The sequence below is a fragment of the Rhamphochromis longiceps genome, linkage group LG22 (genome assembly GCF_057381845.1).
Source record: "Rhamphochromis longiceps isolate RC_006_pf linkage group LG22, R_longiceps_female_GT1.1, whole genome shotgun sequence".
NCBI classification, from domain to species: Eukaryota; Metazoa; Chordata; class Actinopteri; order Cichliformes; family Cichlidae; genus Rhamphochromis; species Rhamphochromis longiceps.
The window spans coordinates 19,071,621-19,089,596 of NC_140577.1; the positions used below are offsets into that span (position 1 = coordinate 19,071,621).

Below are 17,976 nucleotides of genomic sequence, written 5' to 3' on the forward strand. Positions count from 1 at the left end.
ATTTATGTCCTCCTTCGTATATTCCAAAGCCATCCAAGGGGCCGGATGGGAGTCTTTGCTGGGCCGATTCTGGCCCACAGATCCTATGTTTGATACCCCAGCTCTATGTGAAGAATAATTTGTAATGTTGCGCTGTGTTCCACTCTGACAGGTTAACTGACAGGAATTAATAGCATTTACTGGGTTTGGTTAAAGCAGATTCACTTGGAAAAGCGAAAAGTCGCTGGTTTAATTCCAGCCTGGGAAACAAATGCCCTTTGGAGTTGTGTCAGGAAGTCTATCCGGTGTAAAATCAAACATTCAGAGCTACCTGCTGCAGTGACAGGTGAGCATTAGCACGCATTGCATTTTTGACACTAATTAGGTGCAGGGGCCTTAAACCCTTTTAAAAGGGTTCAATGTCACACTGAAGGTATTTTACTAATAAACACTGAGGTAGAAACTATAAGTCTTTTTCTTGACCTTATCTGACCCCTTAGAGCTCGTGGATTAACATAAATTAAATCTACACATAAAAGTCATCAGCAAAAAACCCCACTCTAATTACGTGGATGGTGGCAGCACGCCATAACCGAGGCCATCAAGGTCCCAATCATTTTAGCTGGCGACAGTTTCATTTGTGGAATTGAAGGCTGTGTTTTCTCCCACTGTTCGTCTGATAAGGGCTGAGCGGGCACCACTAACGCTTCTCTTTTCCCACAATCGTGTCTAGAAACCGTCACACACATAATGATGAAAGCTGTATAAAATCATGCTGGCTATCATGAAAGGATGACAAAAAGCACTTAATGTCAGTGCAGCATTGTTTAGAGACTGGCGGTGAAAGAAATTAAATAAGTTTTATCGTCAGGGCTGAGAAACCTCGTGAAATGCAGTTTTACTGAAAGATGTGTTGAGAACGAGCCAGAAACTTCAGTGACTGAATGAGCTGGAGGGAAGTGAGGCTTTTGTAGGACACTACAGGAATCTCTGTGCGGCATTTGTGTGTGCGTTAGGGTTGTACGTGCGTGCTTACCCTGATGTAAGCGTCCTGGTGGTGCCTGGCAAAGTACAGCATGTTATCCAGAGCCAGCATGCCTGGAGGAATCTGGGTGAAATCCACAGCTGGATTCACATGGTTCTGAGAAAAACAGAGGTGCAGTGTGAGACATGTTTTTAAACACATTTCACCAAATCTTCTTTTTAACCTTTAATCTCTTTGATATAATCGATTAAACATCCCATTTCCCCTTTTCCCCCCCAGCTGAGGGATCACATGCACAACATAAACACTCCTTCTGTCAGGGAGGAAACTTGGAGTTTTAGGGCCGCATTAGTGGAGCAGGAGGTCATCCTTTTAAAGCCCCTCAAAGCTTTTGATTCCATTAAAGACAATGTTAATAAAAAAAACACTAAACAAACAGTAGAAAAGTACTGAGGAGTGTGTGGGTGTGGATTGATCTGATTTATTCGCAGCAGGCTGGCAGTCTCAAATAACCCACTGTAATTAGATTTAGGTTAAAATAATGCAAAATTATAATTGGTGCAGACTTTATTTTTAAAACTAGAGCTCTGCCCACTTGAAATCTGTTAAGTAAAAACAAATACACCACTTGTCGCTGATTATTAAACAGATACATGATCTTCACACTCATGGCTGATACCCTGTAAGATCTACTACAATGGAAACTACTAAAAAGGTTGTTTTCCAAGCCTTGCTAGGTGTTTATATATATATCTGTCTGTTGAGAGTCTGAATATCTTCTACTAGTGTATAAACACTTAAAATATCTTCCACAGTAGGTGAAATGCAAAAGATTATTGGGCTAAAAGTTGACATTTTGGAGATGGATATCGTAGTTACGACACTAAACTCAAGTAAATTTTGAAATATAGTAAGTAACTCTAACTGGAAGCGAAGGGCCATGGGGAAGGAACAATATGAAATACTAACTTATACTAAAATATTCAACAATATTCAACAATCAGACTCAAAACTTTTAAATAACAAAAACACAGGCACTACTTTTAACATCTAAATATTGCATCAGACATGCAGGAAGAAACCGTTTGTGCTGAAAGTCTGTCAGACGTAATTATTTCCAGACATTGCAGACGACTAACAATTAAATGCACAGATACACGCGAAGACGCGTCACTCCGAGAATCTTCTTGACTTTTAAATGTGACGCAGAATACTGAAGAGGACAGCAACAGGAAGACGAGTAAAGGAAGCGGAGGATGAAAGAGAAATGGAGGACAGTGAGACCTGGCTCATCAGTTTTGTAATTCTGCCTGACAGCAAGCAGACTTATAGGCTTAAACCAGAAATAGACTACGTGGCACATGCATATCTAATCAAATGTGAACAATCTCCCAGCATGTCCAACAATATCTACTGCATAGAAGTTGCGTATATTAGAAGGTAAACAACTTTTCTCAGGAGTGATAAGGCTGATCTAGAGAACGATGAGTTTTATATGTGTGCACGCGGAGTATGTATGTGTGTGTCTGTGCAAACTGAGGTGCACTGAAAGCAGACTAAGGATTTTTAGGGTGGGTTTTCTCCACACAGTGGAGACAAGACAGGCCAATTTGGCCTTATCTCTACTGAGCACACTGCAGTCGGAGTGTGAATGGGAAGAGCCCCGAAACGGCTCTGGGCTTACACCAAGCCACAGTGGCTTTGCTTAAGTTCTTATGCCATAGTTAAGACTGCTGCATACAACACAAAAGCAACACATGAACACACACATTCCACAATACTATACTTATTTTGGTACATTGCATCCAAGGCTGTACAAAAAACGTAGCTACTGGGTATGAACAGCAAAGCCAAAGCATAAGCATGATGAGTTTATAGTCACAGGTTAATACAACATGATAGTCCTTTTCTTCTTTTCATTGTCAAAGAACGATGAATCAGTAACCTTTGGGTCACGACTATCCTGTGTAAGTGTGGAACATCCTCAGTTTCTCAGTGAGATCTCCACTTCACTTGTGATATGTGGCTTTCAAAGACCACAGGAGCCAAAATCATTAACTTTAGGAAGTTTGCAAACCAGTGGGTGACATCATGTCAGCTTTGTTTATCTTTGATATACAGCCTGTTATTGCACTAGCTGCGATATGTTTAAAAGAAGCTTTTTTTTACCAGGAGGATAACATCAGAGAGGAAGCGGATTAACGAAGCCCTCTAAAAAGACTTACAATAAAGCCAAGCTTTTTGTAGTCGCGGGTGTACATCGACTTGCGTTTCTCAATGCTGCCGCTGTTGTTGGGCTCCAACTCTACGTCGAAGGCGATTCTCCGAAGCTCAAAGATGATGTCTCTCTGAGCCTGCACACACAGAGAGGAATGTTAAAGCGCTGCTCACAAACCCATCAGTCTTTTCTTCCATTTACCACTTTACAGTCTTAAAATCTTTCACCCTCATTCTCCATCGTCTGGGGTCTCGCAGCTCCCTAGGCAATCTGGACAGTAGCCAATTCCCCGATTTAAATATTGAGCCAAAATTATTATTATTTTGGATGCTTCCAGCCCAAACAACCCACGAGCCACTGAACAGAAGATTAATGATTGTAAAAATGGGGGGAGAGGTACAAACACACATGGTAACAGAGTATATACGGCAAAAACAGAGTTTGTACAATTCCAACGAACCTGAAAGTCAGTCTATGATCCATCCAGTCGTTACAGTGTTTTTCTATTCAGGGATGCTTTTAACGTATTAGCAGTCTGTTTGGGATCTTTGTTGAGCTGAGAAATGAAGCCGCTGCAGATGATAATCTACCTCCCTCCCTTTTCACACCCACCACCCGTTTTGATTGACTGTCCCACTCCACACCTGGTCCTGAGGATCCATCTTGGTCATCATGCGGTCCTCGAGCAGGTTGAAGTTGAGAACCTGCAGCACGTACAGCTGATGTGCCATCTCATCATTAATGGGCGTGTTGCTCCGGATCACATTCTGCATGGCGTAGAGGACAAATGGGAAAAGTAAAGGAGAGGGGAAAGGGTTTAGGGTCAGAAAGGCGAGAAGTGGATTATGCCGGAGGACGACAAGATATGACAAAGAGGAATAAGAGGATTTGGATGTGAATGGCGAGGATTAGAAGGCAGATGAAGGAAAAGGGGACGGAGAATGAGATTTCACACAGGAGAGAGATGATGAAGAGACAAAAGGGAACAGGTGTGGAAAAAGTATCCACAAGAGATAACGACCAAGGGGGTGAAACAGAGAAAGATGTGGCAGGTGTCATTTTTGTTACAGAAGAGAAGAGGTTGAAACTCGAACAGCAACAGGGAGAGACAAAGACAGAGAGGAGGAGACAGAGGAAGACACTGGAGGGGTAAAGAGGAGAAGGGTATGGGTAGACTTACACTGAGAATGATGGAGCGCAGCTGTTTCTGGGCAAGAATATGGGCCATCTCCTAAAGGGGGAGAAAGAACAGTGGGGAGGAACAGGGAAGAGCGGGAGAGAGAGTGAGACACAACGCCATATCAAGACAAAGCGTCTTAGGATTGTCCATGCTACGATGAGGAATTAAGACGGGTAAAAATGAAAAATACATAATTAATTAATTAAAAAAGTAAGAAAGCCATCCGAAAAAAAGGAACTTAAGAAGGGATACTAAATGCACTAACTGTTGTCTTCTACAGTGCAAACTACAAAGGGTGCTAATCAAGGGTGCACTTACTGTCAGGGGACAATTTAGGATGTCCACAATGTGCTCATCATACTACCATATCGTGTGCAGTGAAGAAACAAAGTCAGAGACAGAGAGACAGAGAGGGTGAGTGAGTGAGTGAATGTGGAGGAGAAAAAAAAAGTGTGAGAGGAGGTTAAAAAAAACATTTTCTGTCAGCCGAGCAGCCTGTGGCGAGAGGGGAGAAAGGGGGGTGGGGGGCAACAGAGTCAGCAGAACGGTGACAGTCTGGGGGTTTGTAATAATAGGTCTACTGATGGTCGAGTCCTTAACGCACGCACACAGACACACAAAACACTCTTGACCTTAGAGGAAAAACAAAACAAAAAGAGTGCAGCCAGCACCTCACATCTTCTGCATCACGCTGAAATAAACGATCAGGATTAGTGTTAGTTTGTGGTCCCACAGCCCCACGTTTTAAAAGCGGCCTGTTCGCAGAAATAACACAAACACGTAACCTGAGCTAAAAGAGAAACAGCTTGCTTGTCCCCTAAACAGAGTCTTATAAAACACAACATCTTCTCTGAGCAAGATCGGTGACAAAAAGTGTTAAATTGATAATAAACAGCCACACGCAGTCTGTTTTCAGCACTGCGGCGAAGCTCGTTTCGGTCTAGCGTGCCTTCAACTTTGTGCGCTGCGCAGGAGAAAGGCTCTGTGTTAGCATCATTCATTATTAATGTCAGAGCGCATCCCTGGACCCTATGATGCTGGGGCAAGGGATCATGTGATGAGCTACAGGGCAACGCGTGACATGTGTGAGAGAGCGTGTGTGTGTGCGGGAAAGACTGGAGAAATGGGAGCATGGTAGCACTTCTTTACACTCAGGTTTTATTTATTGCACTACACTGCAGATGTTTTATAGTTTCGTATACAGATGCACACCGGATGCATACAAAAGACACAGTTAGACACTGTTAGAGTTGAAAAATGCTGATGACTGCAACATGAAATGATGCACGATACAGTATATGCAGTGTATTTGTGTGTGTGCGTGCACCGCAGCCTCACCTGTCTCTTCTCCTCAGGAGCTTTGAGGAATAAAGCATTGATGACAGCTATAGTGTAGGTCTGAATGTCTTGATCAGTCCTGTGATTAAAACACAGTCCAAATAGGAGGTTAAAGGCATTTATCACTATGAAGCTTTTCAGAAACCAGCGAGCTCGATTAATGTTAAAAAAGAAGAATTTCGTTCACGTACCCCTGAAGATGCGGGATAAGCTGTCCAATGGTGATCTCTTGTGCCACCTTGTGGTAAAGATCCTGACTGTTGAGCACCATGGACTCCAGGATCGCCAGGGAGCGCTGCAGCACTGCCGTGTCCATGGCCGTCTTGTTCACGAAGCTGGCAATCTGAAAAAAAACAGGGCAAAGCGTTTAGAGGATCTGTCGCAGACACGGTTAAATTTTGCATAGCAATTTTTGATTGAAAATTAAGGCAATAGGATCCTGGAAAAATAGGATGGAAAAGATTTCATAACTTTTAAAAGTTTAAATTCAAACTTAGGTACAAACTCTGCAAACATGTTTTACAAAAACACATTTCATAGAGGTCACAAAGGTAAAAAAAAAAAAAAAAATAGAAACACTTTGAGATGAGGGAAAAAATTAAACACACATCTCATAATGAGTATTTTTGCCTTTAATGTTTATGTCCTGAAAATCGAACCATTGCCAAACACTTTTATAGATATTGAGCTTCGGGACATTATCATAGGACAAGCTTCATTGCAGAGGCTGTAAATGTCATGATGTAAATGTTCGATCAAAGCTTTATTCAGCGAATAACAACAGCACTCTGAATGCCGTTAATAAATCAGGGCTGCCTTTAATGAAACGTTTTCTTGGTCTGACCTTCTTGATGAATGCCACAGAGAAAGTGTCCCAGGAGACGATGCTGTGGTCCATCAGCTCCACAAAGGCCGTCAAAGTGAAGGACAGCAAGTCTCCAAAACTAAAGGGCAGGACACACAGAGACACACGCAAACCATAGGACGCTTCTCTCTAGCAGATGGCTTGGAGCAGTGTATAATCTGCAAAGCCCTGATGGCTTGGACGGCAACAAGGGGCGAGCGGTAGGCAGAAACAGAGAAAATGGTGCATATGAAAATAAATTCAATGCCGCAACCAGGCTGGCTGAAGAAAGACAGAAGACAGGCGGAGGGGGAGAGAAGAATAAATGGGGACAGAGGCTTGAGATGCAGTGCAGACAAACTGGCCTTCGAGAAACAGCAGGGGCCATCAGAAAATCAGCAGGAGCCGGGCAGCACAGGGCGGCGTTCAATCAGGACCAGAAAGCTATGTTATAGAGTGAAGTCATGCAGTTACACAAATATCAAGAGAAATCAATCAGCTCTGCAAGAGTCACAGGGGGCCAAAGCAAGGACCACATTAAACAGCCTCCACTTCATATTTCTGCTGCATGAACTTAATGAGAAAAAAAAAATCGCAAATGATGAAATATAGAAGCTTTTACTTCCTCATAAATCACAGCAGTAGGAGTTTCTGGAGTTTCATTACCCTTCTACTTAACTTTTACATGAGTTTTGGGATTTCTGGCCTTTTATTAGTTTCACCAGTAGCTTTTACAGTACTGACCTCTACTGCTTACAACTGGCATTGCTCAGGCAAATACTGTGACCTGGCCTAAACGTGTTGCTCATTGTTTATCTTACACTGATTTACTGTTAGGTGCTTTAGTAGATGCAACATGAAAATATAGCAAACACCTATGAGGCTATAGTCAAATACAATAAATGTTTGACTAAAAAATGTTGGCATCTTTCCTGAAACTTCTATCGAGAAGAAAAAAAAAGATACACTTTTTACAAAAGTGAAGAGCGCCGTTTTAAACACAACAGAGTGGCATCGACCGTCAAATCAGCAAACCAGAAACCGAAGATAAAATGATAAGAAATGCTTTCAGCACACGGGTCAGTACTGCTGCATGGTACATGATTAGTAACAGTCGTTAGTAACCCACAGCTGAAGAATGAAGAGGCCTTTGCAGATGGTACTGGGCATTTTGATGTAGTTACTGTAACTAGTAAATGCTTAATGAAATCGAGGAACACTGAAATTAGAGGATAGATTATTTAAGATAAAGAAAGAGAAGAAAATCTTATTTGACAGATGGATGATGATCCTAATGTGTGATGTCTTCATGTGTGATGTGCTATTGGCTAATAATGTAAAAGTAGCTGAAGTCTAATAGTGAGTGCAGAGACAATCCCCCTCACCCTGAGCACTATTTAGGAAAGAAGACCAAGATTTAATTCAATGTAAGCACCGACTAAAACTAATAAATTAGCTCCGCTGAACCCCAAATGGCCATAGCCATATCTGATCGGGTTTTTATAGATTTCTCACGGTATTACATTTTTAGAAATAAATCATGGCCTTCCAACAGTCTGAGGCAAAGACGTAAGAAGATTATTTTGCCCAAAACCACATGCAAAAAAAAATAAAAATTTAAGTGCAAAACTGATTTCAAAACAGAAGCCTGTAAATGGCTGTGTTAAACACATAATTATAGTAATTCCCCATAAGGCTTTGGGGCCAGAGTCTTCATCATGCAGACTCAGGCAGCAGGTTAGGAAGAGCACAGAGTCAATGACGTTACCCGGGGGGATGGGAGGGGCTTACCATGGCTTCATAATCTTTTGCAGTTTCTGATAGCGCCTGTAAAGAGAAACTTAGGTGTCACAGGTGGGAAACACACAACAAAACCTTAAAGTCTCAGCAGGGAGCAACACAAATCACAATCTTTTAACAATAAGCATCCCTCAAAGAGACCAGACTCTAAGGAGGTCCACTCTCATACACAGAAGAAGGATTCCTTACTGTGCAAATGTAAAACAAGTCTCAATATAAACAACTTTAATACACCGACTCAAAATAAACACTTTGGATCGCTAAGGTGCTCAAAGCATGCCAAGCAGAAACGGCTGACAAAGCGGCTTGCTGCAGACCTAATGTGCCACAGTGAGCATAACGAAACGGAGTTTTGCACATTTCAAAAAGCAGAGACCAACTTGTAAATATGTGACAGGTGCAGTGGGAGAAATGCCTTATGCTAAACAAGCAAAAGGAAGCAACATCTGCAGAGAGTTACCTTTCCCTGAATAGATTCGAGATGACAGGTGCACTCATGAAGTTCAGCGATACTACCCATGTGTGCAAAAATCAGCTAATATGAATGAGGTTGTCTCCATGTGCACCTCTGTATTGCTTCAGAGATCTGGCAGTCTGCTTCCGACCACATGCATCTGGGCTCTGGGATTTCAGCATGGATCTCAAACTTCAGCTTCTGTGTCCAACTGATTCAACCTTTATGTCGTGGATCATCACTGCTAGGAAGATCCAGGTCTCAGACTAGACTAGCTGAATAGCTCAAAGACATTTGATAAGCATGCACTGAGACAGGAGGGCAAACATGGGTATGGAGTGAATTCACCATGAATTCATCTCTCAGGGTCAGACTGTTAATTTGGAGAAATCTGATAGAACAGGATTGGTCAGAACGGGACTTCCTGGAAGCGATCTACAAACAGCAGCAGCCCTGGAAACGAGGGCCAGGTCCAGAAAGAGACAACCTTCATGGGATTTAAACAAGGGACATTTTTTTTTGCTCTTAATGGGTGGAGTTGCAGAACTTCTTAATTTCACCTGATAAAATAAACAAAAAACTGTTTTAACAGTGGAGTTTGATTTCAGTATCAGTGTTCCTTTTACTCTGTAAATCCAGTTTTCAAAGGGATGACACTGCTAATAAGGTACAATTCAATGGAATAATGTTTAGAACAGGTTTTGTGAATTTAACAGCCAAGATTATGCTGGGAGCTAACAAGACAAAAACAGAAAAAACATGAATGACAATATCAAGGTGGCAGCATATGTTAAACCTGGTCAAAGAAGACCGAAGTTGATAGTAAGTCTGGCGGTGTTAATCAGTTTGAAGTTGCACTGTACATTCTGAACGTGTGTCAAACCACAGTATGAGTTGCTCCATGTTTTTGTCAGTAGAGGGCAATGTCTGCCTTAAACTTGGAGTTTAGCTGGGCAGCTGATCTACACATGAATATTGTGCAGCATCTTTGGCAGAAGCATCAGATCACAGAACTGCTCTGCCCTCATGAGTCTCGAGCACAGAGCCTCTTGAATAATTACAGTTCACCAAGTTGGTTGGCAGGCACACTAATGAGTGTGTGTGTGTGTGTGTGTGTGTGTGTGTGTGTGTGTGTGTGTGTGTGTGTGTGTGTGTGTGTGTGTGTGTGTGTGAGAGAGAGAGAGTGTGTGCATTAGCCTCTGATACCTATCTGCATGCCTGTTTCATAAGCTCCTTCTGTTGAGATGGAAATGCAGCAGAACCACTCGCCCTGCTCTCTTTTGCTTACACGCGCCGCTCAAACTCTCAAGCCCTGAATAGGATTTGATGGGAATTTAGATGAAAAACATATTTAATCAAAGGGCCAGGAGCAACAGGAGGAACCTCGGTGCTGCTGTGACAGCTCCTTGCATTAAGATCAAATATTTGCTAATTTGAACATCATATTCAAAAAGGAGAAGAGGCCTCACTGATTTCCTGTCAAGCTGTACCCACAAACACTAGATCACTGAGTGGTTTCTGCTAAGAAAAAGCCATTACATGTCTAACCAGAATTTGAACCTTCATTTAAAAGCAATCATGAGCGTGACAAGACGACACCCGCACAAAAAAACTGCAGTTCTTACTTTGGGTTTTCACTGCTCTTCTGTCGGGACACGCTGAATGTCGTGTGTTTATAACCACGCATTAGGTGCAAAACAACTCCTCGATCTATCGTTTCTCCCCCTGGAAAAAGAAGGGCTGGATAATGGGAATTGCACGAAGCAGAAAACGAGCACGTCTCGCACGGCTGGCCGCTCCTGCCCTCCCTGCCAGTTTGCACCGTCCATCTACTTCTGTGTGATTGCGTGCACGTTTTGCACTCATACTGTAATTCAACTCTTGGTTCTGGCGAGCTCTTTGCACTCCCCACAGCACGCCACTGGCACAAACCCCATCTCCCTCGCCCGCCCACTCCCCTCCCCTGGCATCACGGCTGAGAAGTTTCACCTCAGCGAAAAAAGTCCTCGCTTTAACCTTCAGTTGAGACGGTCTCCAGGGCACTACGCCTGCCCTCCACCCCCCACCTCAACACACACTGTGAGTTTTTGGATGTGCTGAACATGCAAAAGGCAGAGTATTTCCTCCCAGCTGTGTGCAATATCACTATCATGGTCACCAAAGATGAACAGGAGCTGCTGGGCACTGTGTGAACCTGTTCTTCTCTTTGCAGCACAGGGTAGCATTGTTGAACCCGAGGCAAAACTTATGCACAAGGTTAGGGTTTTCATTCAGCGCAAATGTACGACTGATTATTTCATGCAGTGCATATAATGACATTTGCTATATGACCTAATAACATCCGCACAACTCTGCAGCACGCTGAAATAAAAGCGTTCCACATCAAAGGCATCTTCACAAAGATGGCGATGACACGAGACAACAGTAAAATAAATCCAGCTTAACAGAGTGAACTGAGAAATGTCAGTGAATGAGCGGCCAGTCAGCTGCTGTAAATGCTTTGAACTTAACCGGTCAGACTGCACAGTGCAACTCCAAAGATCCCCTTTTATTCTCACTGAAATCGGAGATCCACCTGAATACCATCCAAACCTGCAGCCCTTTTAAATAACGCCGGGGTCTTGTTACAAATTTGTGGTTCGTTACATCAGGCCTGTGAAAAATAATGTCAGCGATATGTGAAATTAAATATGGTAAGATTTGAATTAGGTATCCCATCGAACTGGAGTCTGTGTTTGCTAGTTTTGATGGATCACATTCTTGAGTCAAAGTCTAATATTGCCACATAAATCCAAAATCCAGAGGAAAACATTGGAAGTATGTACTCTTCCCTGCTCCCTATAACACACATGCACAAACAAAAAAGATGCTGCAGGGGAAAACGGTGCAAACAAGGCAAATCCAAACAGCAAAAGAAACAGTCTTCTTCTCACTTACTCAGTCCCACTTTCCACCATCTGAGTGAGCAGCGAGATACCGTCGAGGTTGATGAACTCCTGGGCAAAGGTGATATCCCGGGACGCGTTAGCCAGGTCCTTAAGAGCCTCCAGCTTGGCGTCCATGCTTGATGACTGGATCCGTTCATGAAGCTGCACTGCCGTCTGGTACTGGAGGGCAAAAGGGAAAAGGAAACAGGACGTGTCCCAGATTGTGAACGATTTCATACGTATTCACAGAATTTGCTTTTTCAAATGGCAAAACACTTACAGGAGAGGTGGTCAAACGAAGGATCGAGCCGTTCTTAATGTCGCTGCGATTCTGTGGAGGATTACAAGGACACAAGCAGAAGTTAGTGTGCACTTCAGGCCTTTATATCCCCCTCTTGGATACAGCAGCTTTGCAGATGAGCAAACCTTTTCTGTGATGTAGAAATTTGTCGCGTCAGCAATCTGCAGAGCAAAGTTTTCAGGGCTCCCCAGGGACCACCTAAAAGGCATTGGATAGAGACAAAATACACTGTGTACTTGGTTTAAAAGTGCATTAAAAACAGCAAATAGAATTCAAGTATGGGGGTAGGGGACAGTTAAATTCTAATCCAAAAGACATGAACTAGTGCATACATTAAAAAAAAAAAAAAAAAAAAGCAAATGAAGACTTACCCCTCGCATACTTCTTTAATGATGACTGAGAGAGGCTTTTTCTGGGAATTAAAAAAAAAGGCAAAACTACATTTAGTTCACAGTCTAGTACTGAGTTCCTAAAACAACAGGCAATTCAGAGAGGGCTGCAATTATTTTATTTTGCGGGACTGGCACAATGAGAGGCTGTTCTTCAGGAGCCTGTATTTATCCAACTGCTGATGTGGGATCATCGACCATGGCTGCTGCACCGCTTCATTCATTATTAGTGATTCAGTGTTTCTACAGCGGTGCAGAGTACATCTTTTCAAGAACCACATTTACAATTTCACAGCTAAAAAATTGAATGAAGATTCAATGAAATATACAGAAACCCCTCAGTTCCCCAGGAAGCCTAAAACAAGATACTGTCTAAAGTGAAACAAGTTTCTTAATCTAGATCTGGGGACATCTAATAACAGCCTTAGTATACCAGCAGTGAAAGATTTAGCATTACAAGTCAACTCATGTTGAGGCCAACCTTCCCCCCCGAGGGGCAAAGGCTACACTAAAACTTTGATGTTTTATGATGCTGACGTCAGCCTGCTTTCACAACAACACGCTGATGTCTAACCTTTGACCTATGATCTTGAAGCATTACAAACTAAAATGGAGTATTTTATTATCTTTAACCATATTATTGGATTAAAACTGGCTGTAAAACTTGAGATTTTATGGTGTCATTGAAAAAATTAAATGTGTGTTGTACAGCTCTCTCCATGCCCTTTCATATGATATATTACTCAGTATGGTTTGTTAAAAAAGTTTTCAGTGTTAACTTTGACCTTGGGTGCTAGCTATAAAGTAGCAGAGCCAAATGCTCAGCTAACCTATGTACTCTGGTCCTCCAGGGCCTGGTATATTGTTGTGAAGTTTGAGAACAGACAAACAAACTGAGCCAATTACACAATGTTTACTCATTACGTAGTTGGGGCAGCACCTTTTTTAAATGACTTTGATCAACCAAAGATAATAAAAGTACAGAAAAACAATATCAGGTTCTGAATCAGGATACTTCATTTTCTGCTGGGCCAATTCTAACCACTCTTTTCTTTAAATTCTTCCCCCCCCAAACGCATGAAGATGGATTCGTTTGAGTATCTATATATCAAAATATACGAGCATATTGCATTATTGCTTTTCTGGGGATTAGCCCAGACAGTGAGAGAAGCTGCGGTGATGAAGACAGACAGACAAAAGATAACGATGGCAGGATGGTGGGCATATATGACAAGGAAAGAAAGGCAGAGTGGTGACAGAAAAAGAGGGTGGGCTGTTTGTGAACAAAAGGGAGAAGGGGAATAAACAAAAGCAGGAAAAAGTATGTGAAAAGAAAAAGTGTACATATAAAAGGAGTTTGAGTCTTTTTTTTTCCTGCTCTCAGTGTACTTATAAAAAGCAATGCAGCTAATAACGAGGACAACAAACAGAGATGGACACAGAAAGATGAAAAATTAGGAGCATGCAAGATGTGTATGAGGAGGGAAGCGAGATAAATAAAAGCAGCGTGTGCACGAGAAATGCTAATCAGTGTTAACTTAATATCTGCTTGCTTGCCACTGCCATCATCCTCAGGCTCTGTGGGAGATACAGTATGCTGCTAGGCTACATGCATAATCTCTATACAAACTCACGCAAGCACAAACACTCATAAAAGTACTCGACGCTACAACCACGTTTCTAAAAGTTTTCAGCTATTTAAACCCCATATTTACCTTAACCCCCCTTCACAAAAACAACATTTTAAATGTTGCATCAAAGACATTTTTAATCATTTTTGGGAAAAATAAATGCTCTTAGAATTTAGTGCCAGTTACATGTTTCAACCAGAGGCATGTTTTCCACTGTGTTGCATCACTTCTTTTAAAAAACACTCAGAAGGCATTTGGGAGCTAAAAGGGACCGATGCTGTAGCTCTGAAAGTGAATATTTTCAGTGGTGACGCTGACAGACATGGATTGCAGAGAGTCCCTCTTTCATTACAGATCATGCTGCAGTAACACGAGCAGAATGTGGTTTGGCAGTTCAGGAATAAGCAAACCCTTCCTAGAAAATGTTGCTCCAAAACCTGCATACGTGCAACGTTTGCATGTCATCCAAGCCGCTGCGCGCTAAGGAGCCATCGTGGATGCTGGCTTGTTATTTTTCCCACGACAGCAACTGAAGCTCAGAGGATGGAGCATTCATGATTAAAAAAGAAAAAACAAATCTGATTTTGATTACTTCCTTGCTTACAGAGATTTCTTCAGCCTCTCAGAATCATTCGGTTTTTGCAGATGATGCAACTTTAGGATTAAAAACTTCATTGTTAAATTGCTGAATTATTTGGCAGCTCTTGACAGAGTAGTAAAACCCTTCCCATGTTAACTTCTCAGTGAATCATCCTCTCTGGTAAACTCTTTTTATACCCAGTCATGCTAATGTGAAATAAGAGAGAAACACAGAGATGCTTCCAGTGACCCTACTTTATATGTTGCCTATTATGTACCTATAAATACAAGCAGTTCTCCAAGCTTTAAACTGACTCTGTTTCCCCGTCTACCATTTCCCTGTCCAACCTCCCACTACATCTTCCTCTCCTTTACTATTACTTTCAACCCACACGAGCCACTTTGTTTAACTTACTGTAAGCCCAGTCGGGAGTACAGTTCAAGGGTAGCACCTACATAACCGGAATTCACTTTGTACAAAGGTGAAAAGCAAAGCTGTTATCTATAACATCCTATACCACCCACTAGATTTCAGCTCCTGTTACACCACACAATAGTTTATCTAAGGAGTTATTCCACTTTAGCACATTTGGTGGTTATTCTTTTTTTTTTCCCCCCTCCGAGATCATTTATATGCAATAAAGCATGACCCGCTAGAACCTGCTAGCCATTTTTGCACATTCACTGAAGGTATTTAGTCTTATTTCACTCAAGGAAACAGTTTAATACATCCCTCTGGACTTTTCTTCTGTTAACCACTGTGCTTAGATGCGTGCACACAAGCACACACCAAAATATAAATAAATGCCTTTATTTTTAGTTTTCTATCTTTTAACCACAGCAGTGACACTAATATAAAACCAATTTTAGCACATTACCTAAAACTAAGTGGGCTGTTAGTCTTAGAGTTTGTTTCTTGCCCCTTTCCACCTGCAAACATTCCTCTCATCCCTCTACTCCACCAGAAACCCCACCACCCAATCCTCCCCCAGTTTCTCTATTGCCTTTCTGATAAACAAAAAGCAATTAAAAACACTTAAAAACAACTGTCTAAACTTGTAGCGATTCCCCCGCATTCCTACATAAAGGTTGGACTTCTGTGCCTGAAGATGTTTGGAGAGATACAGAAATCACAGAGACACACACCGAAGCAGATGTAGCCTAAACACACTCACGCGTGCACTGCAGAGGCGCATATACAAACAGACAGAAATAATAAAAATACACATATTTGTCGGCATGCACATGGATACAGGCACATGCATGCACACACACAGCAAATGAGCATGCACACGCATGAACAGTAACAACGATCCATGTTGCCACACAAACACACCCATGCACATTTTCACATAAGCAGAATTTTACCTGCGTAAACAAAATTTACACATACAAGTTTTCAGGCATGTACACACACATACACACACACTTTCTCTGGGTATCAAAACAGCTCGAGCTGCAGAAGCCCACTCCCCGTCGCATGAGTCAGACAGCCATATGCTGCTGCAGGGCCTATTGTACAGAGGAGATGCAGAGGGAGGAGGAAGAGGTGGGGGTTGATGGTGGAGGACAAGAGAGGAAGAGGCACAGCGCGCGCAAGTTTCGCAGTCACAACAAAACACGGGGAGGAGGAGTGCGAGGGGGGAGCGAACAAGAGCGAAAGCAAAGAAGGACAAAGAGGAGGAAGGCAACACAGAGGTGGAACAAGAGGAAGATGACAGGGAGAGATAAAAGGAGGAGGAGGAGGAGAGGTGGCTTAAAGAAGTAAAGACAGACCTAAGCAAAGCTAAAGGCAATCTACTCAGACTGGAACAGCGCTGCTGATAAGGGGGGGGGGCATTTAATACAAAAACCACACCCCCTAAATCTCTACTTAAGTGTTTAAAGCACCAGAAGCACATGTACTTCACAGTTCAATACTTCATTCACTAGTTCATCCATTGAGAAGGGCAGTTGTGACTCCGGTTACCACGGTGACTCATAGCTTTTACAATCATTAGCCCATCTGTGAGTCACACAAACAACAAACAGGCCAATTTATAAAACTGTATGTGCAATCAAACAAAGTAACAGCAAAAATGTCCCCCCCACACACACACGGGGTAGTTGCTGTTTGGGCTAATTATTTTATTAGCATGTAATCTAGCGCTGGATAGACCCCGACAATCTGCCGACATACGGCATGGCCATTATCTGTGGGCTCGTAATGGATGCGAGCTGCGTGCAGGCGAAAGCAGCTGCGACGCAAATCTACACAGAAGTGCAGTTTCAGTTTTAAAAAGCACACACCAGTGTTGTTAACTGTTGAGCATAAACGTAGCAACTGCATTATGTAAATCAGTGGAATATATAGCTATGCACTGATGAGGTTTCATAGCGCTTTAGCATTGCAGCTATTTAATGTTACAGTTTTTAAAAAACAAACGATAAAACCCTCCTTACAGTTGTGGAGCTCCACCAACCAATCAAGTTGCAGTTTAGATCTGTGTTTGTCCAGATGCATGCAATATATCAAGTGAAGACTTGGAAGAAATTTAATAGTGAAAACACTGCAGATTGAAGAAAGAGGAAGACCACAGAGGAGATTCATGGATGTAGCAAAAAAGTTCATACAGAGGCTGGAAGAAGAGGACACTAGGGGTAGGGTGAGATAGCGGAAGAGAGTGATGGTGAAAAGAAGAAACCGAAAGAAGGCGAAGAGGGTCGCAAGATCTCCTCACGCTACCGAGTTACAGTGCAATAATCGCCACAAACAGAACATTGTGATGCTGAACGTCTTGGGTAATGGCCCAAACTGCGTGACATCACAATGATCCTTGACCACGACCATTACTTTAAGTGAACATTTGTGTCAGATGAAGCGAAACTCGCTCGAGGAGTTCCTCAGACATCACAGTCAAAAGAACAGGAGGTCACAGAGACCCTGACCTTTGACAGGCAAAGTTAATCCATTATTCCTTTGAGCTTTTGTCCAAACCTACTGAAATTTCCCTGAAGGTGTTCAAGAGATATCACATAATGCCTCTGACCACAGCTGTGACCATTATGTTTTACATTTTAAAAAACAGCATCACTAAGATTCATTGATATTGTAATGTGACAGATGCATAAAGCTTTAACTGAGTTTGTTTTCCATAGCAGACAATGTAAGAGTGAGAAGGTTGCTCACCTGTTTTGTACATGGTGTTGTGCTTTATACCAAATCTCACCTCCAGTCATATGAATACTTTTTGCTCTGACAGTGAGCTAAACAGCCCAGGTATTTACCCACAAACATCCATATTTTTTGTCACTTTTCTTAATGACAGAGCCAGCCTCTTTGCATTCAGTGAAATTTCTTTAAAGCTATGT

At 42.3% G+C, this 17,976-nt stretch overlaps 1 protein-coding gene across 3 annotated transcripts in view; it reads right to left on the bottom strand.

Moving 5' to 3' along the window:
• The window catches only part of elmo1 (engulfment and cell motility 1 (ced-12 homolog, C. elegans)), a 110,570-nt gene that overhangs the window by 42,851 nt on the left and 49,743 nt on the right, over positions 1-17,976 (bottom strand). For 2 of the 3 annotated variants that reach the window (XM_085395205.1, XM_085395206.1), the window contains exons 3-15: positions 12,398-12,438; positions 12,152-12,224; positions 12,006-12,056; positions 11,736-11,905; positions 8,336-8,371; positions 6,545-6,644; positions 5,892-6,043; positions 5,701-5,779; positions 4,681-4,722; positions 4,363-4,413; positions 3,827-3,949; positions 3,190-3,318; positions 1,016-1,120 (exon numbers count right to left, since the gene is read on the bottom strand). In XM_085395205.1, coding sequence (XP_085251331.1) covers positions 1,016-1,120; positions 3,190-3,318; positions 3,827-3,949; positions 4,363-4,413; positions 4,681-4,722; positions 5,701-5,779; positions 5,892-6,043; positions 6,545-6,644; positions 8,336-8,371; positions 11,736-11,905; positions 12,006-12,056; positions 12,152-12,224; positions 12,398-12,438 — 1,152 coding nt within the window. The remainder of the gene's footprint in view (positions 1-1,015; positions 1,121-3,189; positions 3,319-3,826; positions 3,950-4,362; positions 4,414-4,680; positions 4,723-5,700; positions 5,780-5,891; positions 6,044-6,544; positions 6,645-8,335; positions 8,372-11,735; positions 11,906-12,005; positions 12,057-12,151; positions 12,225-12,397; positions 12,439-17,976) is intronic. The other variant, XM_085395207.1, reaches the window with a different exon arrangement.